This window comes from Eurypyga helias, unplaced genomic scaffold (genome assembly GCF_000690775.1).
Source record: "Eurypyga helias isolate BGI_N326 unplaced genomic scaffold, ASM69077v1 scaffold7847, whole genome shotgun sequence".
Lineage (NCBI taxonomy): Eukaryota > Metazoa > Chordata > Aves > Eurypygiformes > Eurypygidae > Eurypyga > Eurypyga helias.
The window spans coordinates 20,197-24,999 of NW_010262295.1; the positions used below are offsets into that span (position 1 = coordinate 20,197).

The following is a 4,803-nucleotide window of genomic DNA, read 5'->3' on the forward strand; positions in this document are numbered from 1 at the left end:
GTGCTGGTGAAGCTGGAGACCCCCTTCTGAAGCAAACCACCCGGTGAAACGAGAGCAGGCATGTGTGTGCAGGCAGCCAGGGAAGGTGGGGCAGGTGCTACAGCAGGAGCACCCGCTTGGTACCATGTTAGGGTGTGTGTGGGAGAGTTTGGCCTCAGTCAGAGCCACAGGGAAGGTGTGTACCAGAAACCTGGGGGAGTTGTCCTGGGCAACCTTCTGCCTAAGGATTAGTGCACCGAGCTGTGCCTGCCAGTCTGGGTGCACCCTGCCAATTCCTTGAAGCGGTTGTTGTTCCTCAAACCGGATTCTTCTCTCGTATAAGACTCTTTGCCTCTGCTTTCGCAACACTGCCTTGAAATCTGAGCAGCCTCCGTGCCTTAACTAGGCTGGTTAACCAGGCTGGATTTTGCAGCTGAGGCTTTCTCAGGCTCTGTTCTGCCCTACATATTGGTGTGCCCCTGCTTTACATGCCTATATGTTGGACACTGCTGCTCAGGGCTCTTTGTGCCTCTTCTCCATCCCAGGGGCTCTTTTCTTCCTCGATGTTACTCAGTAGGTGGCTCCGTTTCCCACCGTTACCACCCCACGTTTCTCTCACCATTTTTCTGGGAGGGAAGTAGCACCAAGTTAACAAAAGCCTAAGGAAAGGATGCAGTAAGGGCCACCAGCCATTGAGCTGATCTCTTTGTGCTCTTAAGGACGTTGGAAGCTGTGGTTTATTAAAGAAGATGCAGGGACTACCCTCTCTTGCCTCTCTATGCTGTGGAGGCAAAATGGAATTGCATTGGCTCAAGTGTGAAGGGTAGGACCTTGGCCACTCCTGCCATGGAAGGGGTGAAGCAAGAGCAGGGCAGATGTAAACTAGAGAGACAGAGGTGAGCTCAGGGCTAAGCTTGCTGCCGCTTTTGCTGCAGGGAAGGTGGTGGCATGGGGCTGGCAATTGCTGTTCCTCATAGGGGCCACCCTCCAGCAGCACTTGCCACTTCCCATGGGCCAACCTCTTCTTCAACAGGAGCAGAAACGGAGAGCCTTGCCACAGCCCAGGATGGCCTCCAGTGGTGCAGATTTCTGCAGGAGCCTGCTTTGCTCCTGCCAGGGGCCAGCCCAAATATGGTTGGCTGAGCAATTAGTATTTTATCTGCATCGTTCTCAGGCTGATTTCTTTTGCTGCCCTAAGTTCTGCAGCATCGGTAAGCGATTGGCGCAGGGGTGGAATGATGACAGCTGTTTTGTGTTGAAGCTTGGGAACTCACAGCTCTGATGCACAGCATCTTCTCTTTGCTCAGGCTCTACTGCCTGAAGATTTATGGCCTGTCATCCCTTTGGCGCTTGTTCCGTGGGAAGAAGTGGAACGTCCTCCGGCAGCGGGTGGATTCCTGCTCCTATGACTTGGACCAGGTAGTGCTGCTGCGCCAGGGGCTTGCTGCAGGATGCTGCCCGCAGGCAGTCCAATCCCATCCTGCTTCAGCTAATATTGAGACAGAAACCATGAGAAGCTTCATGGTGCCCAGAACAAGTACATGCCACGGCACTCTGCATCCATGGCTCTTTAACCAAATGCTTGGACACTGCAGCTCTGCAGCACCTCTTCACTTCTCTGCATGTTCAGGGGACCTAATTCTGGCAAGTGCTGAGCACCTGCAAGGCACCCTGGCAAGCTGCAGTGGGTGCTGCAGATGCTCGCAGCTCCTGGAGCCTGGGAGTGGGTATGGGGGAGGGAGGCAGTTTCATTAAAATGGGGTGCCCAGCAGTGTTGCCACAGTAACAGACGTGCCAGCGTTTCTATTAAAAGACCCTGTTTCATTCACGTTGTGCTGGAGCCCAGCCCACACATTCTCACTCAAGCAGCAGAGGCAGTTTTTTGTCAAATGCTGTAAGCTCTTTCTAATTGCCAAAATGCCATGCAAAAGTTCAGCAGAGCCTGAACTGCTCCGTGCCAGCGGTTGCAAACATCACTAAAATAATGCCGTAATATTTAGTAACTTCCAGGGCCAATGCCTTTCTCTCTGTTGCAGCAGATAACTTTGAGCTTCTTCCACCATGGTGGAGGGGCTATTTTTTCTGTTTCTTTGGTGATGGGAACCTAAAAGCCTCCGTGCCAGGCAGGCGGTTTGCATCAGGGCTCAGTCCCTGTGTGCTTTGAGGAGAATTGGTTTGGCACTTTAGGCTTCATCCTGCTGCCAGTGGGAATTATGTAGTTGGCCTGGGTGGGAAGAGACATTCGAAGCAGACCTTAAAAGACTTTTGGAGATGTTAAGCAACTGCAGTGGCATGAGAGAGGAGGTGAGAAACAACTGCTGTGAAGAGAATGGGTTGAGTTATGCTCTGTTTCTGGTTATGTGCATAAAGCTGGGATGTTGATCCACCGCTGTGGCAGCCCTGTCTGCGTTATTTTCTGTCACAATATGCCATGGCCGTGATTTCTCTTTGCAGAAATGTCAGTGCCCTGTGTTACTGTGGCCTCTCTGTTCTGGAAGCAGTGACCGAAAATGGAAGAGTCAGATTTGTCATAAATCTGCGTTTCTCCCAGTCAGAATTAGTTAGACTTATGCCAACTGGGCTGGCCTAGGATAAAAATAACTTTCTGTGGGCAGTGCAGCTAATGACACCTGCTTTCCTATGGATTTTTTTCCTTCATCCTCTGAATATTGCTCCGTCCACCCCAGTAACTCCAGCTTCTTTCTCTCCCCCAGTTTCCCACTGGGCAAGAGGCAGAAGTTCTGTGGCTGAGCTGACTGCTGCCGGGATTGTTTATCAACCAGATTTTGTCAGCTTTTCCCCAGCTGCCTGTTCTGTGAAAACACAGAGAAATAAAAGTACTTCCCAGTTCTCTTCAAAATTCCCTACCAAATTTCTACTTCTTTGTACCTTTCCACCTTTTTCTGGTGAAAACTGACCAATGGCTTTAAAACTGGGGGGCAGGAGGTGGACAAAACAGCACGATCCTGTAAGTCTTGTTTTATAAGGAAGCTGGCCTGAAATAGGAAATAATGACTTTGTCTGTAAAGAAAAAATACTGTCAGGATCCATCTTATTTATCTTTCCGACCATAGTCTATTATAGGGAGCTTTATAAAAAGGCTTAGTGAGAGATGAATTACTGAAAATACGTGAGGTAACAGTGTTATTCACACAGGGAGTAAAAAAACACACTAAGGAGTCTTGCAAACTCTCGTTGTCTCACAGTTTCCTATCATATATTTTGCCATTGCTCTGCTAATAATTGCTTGTGTTTTCTTTTTTTTTCCTAGTTATTTATTGGCACTTTGCTATTTACAATCCTGCTGTTTCTCCTGCCTACGACTGCACTCTATTATTTGGTGTTTACCCTGGTAAGACTTAACCCTTGAAGCTAGTCATATGCTGTCTTCTGAGGTATTAAAAAAAGGTTTCCTAGTCATTTACTGTCATCCACAAAGAAATGATAAGACTTGTCTAAGTGTCCCAGGAAGGGTTCTCACGCAGCCCGTGTGGGCCAAGCAAGTGGAATTCAGGATGCATGTTTGTGTTTCTCCAAAGGGAATTCCCAGCAAATCCCAGGCAGCAAAACAAGCTGTTCTCCTCTCTTTTTCACTCGGAAGTCATTCTTTATCTTTCCATCCCACGTCTGGGGTGACAGCCTCTCTGGTTTGATCCAGAACATTTTTTTTCAGGGAATTAACTTGCTGTGTGCTCACAGGGTTGGATTTCTGTATTTTTCTTTTCTTCCCCCGATATGACCCGTCCTCTCTGAGGCCTGTCTGGAGCAAACTTTTCTGTCGACAGTGGCCATCATCACATGGTTTCAACATCTTTTTTGAGCCCTCTCTTTTCAGATGAGCTTGGCAGCAAAAATAAATGTAGCCTGACAAAGGAGGTGCTTTAATCAAGGGACAGAAAACACTGAGCAGGAAGCTCATTTCGGACTGCTTTGCTCTTGCTAGGATGCTCTACATGGGGTTTCTTCAGGCAGAAATAAGCTACTTCAGTTCACTGTTGGAGAGAGGAAAAATTACATTCACTGATACACAGCAGTGGAGTTGACTAGAAATGGAAGCCTGAATTCTCCCCTGTAGACTAGGATGGTTGAAAGGGGAATAGCTGCCATGTCTTTGTGGGTCACAGCCTCTACAACCGTAGGAGCTTCGTTTCAGTTACACCCTTAAGGTGAGATTATCATGGAACCTCACTCAGGGGCCAGGTGCCCAGCACTTCTAGACATCAAACCCACTTTGGGACGCTTTAGCTTTGCACACAACAATGTCAGACTGCAGATCAGCTCATGAATTTGCAAGTGTTGCATCTCCTATTTCTCCCAGATTCTCGTATTAAGTGGTTTCTTTGTAGCTCCGTTTGCTGGTGGTGATTGTGCAAGGCCTGATACACTTGCTAGTTGACCTGATTGACTCTCTGCCTCTTTATTCCATCTTCCTCCGACTCTGCAGATCCTACAGACTTGCAGGTAAGTCCTTAAGTGCTGCACGTGCAGAAGCTCAAGGATTTTGCATTATGCATTTAATTTTGATGCAATGAGTAGCTTCTGAAGAGAAAGGTATGGGGGGTGGGAGTGTGTTTATGAGCTGAGGTGTTTGGATTAATGTCAGAGCTCTGGGCAGATTTCAGACAATCGGTCTCTTCTTGAGACTAATCTGTCACCATTTTGAAATTAGTCACTGTTTTTCCACTTCTGGTAACCATCAACCATGGCTGGCATCAGAGTAAAAGGTCATTTTGGAGTGGGTTTAACTGTCAACAGCTATGGTTAATCTAGATAAAATCAAGCAGGTCTAAATTATTATCTCCTATACATTTAAAGAGCCTGCAG

The 4,803-nt window shown here is 47.7% G+C and overlaps 1 protein-coding gene across 1 annotated transcript in view; it reads left to right on the forward strand.

Moving 5' to 3' along the window:
- PIGQ (phosphatidylinositol glycan anchor biosynthesis, class Q) overlaps positions 1 to 4,803 on the forward strand; it is a 29,626-nt gene that overhangs the window by 16,025 nt on the left and 8,798 nt on the right. The window contains 3 exon segments of the mRNA XM_010155669.1: positions 1,287 to 1,398; positions 3,251 to 3,331; positions 4,326 to 4,440. Coding sequence (XP_010153971.1) covers positions 1,287 to 1,398; positions 3,251 to 3,331; positions 4,326 to 4,440 — 308 coding nt within the window.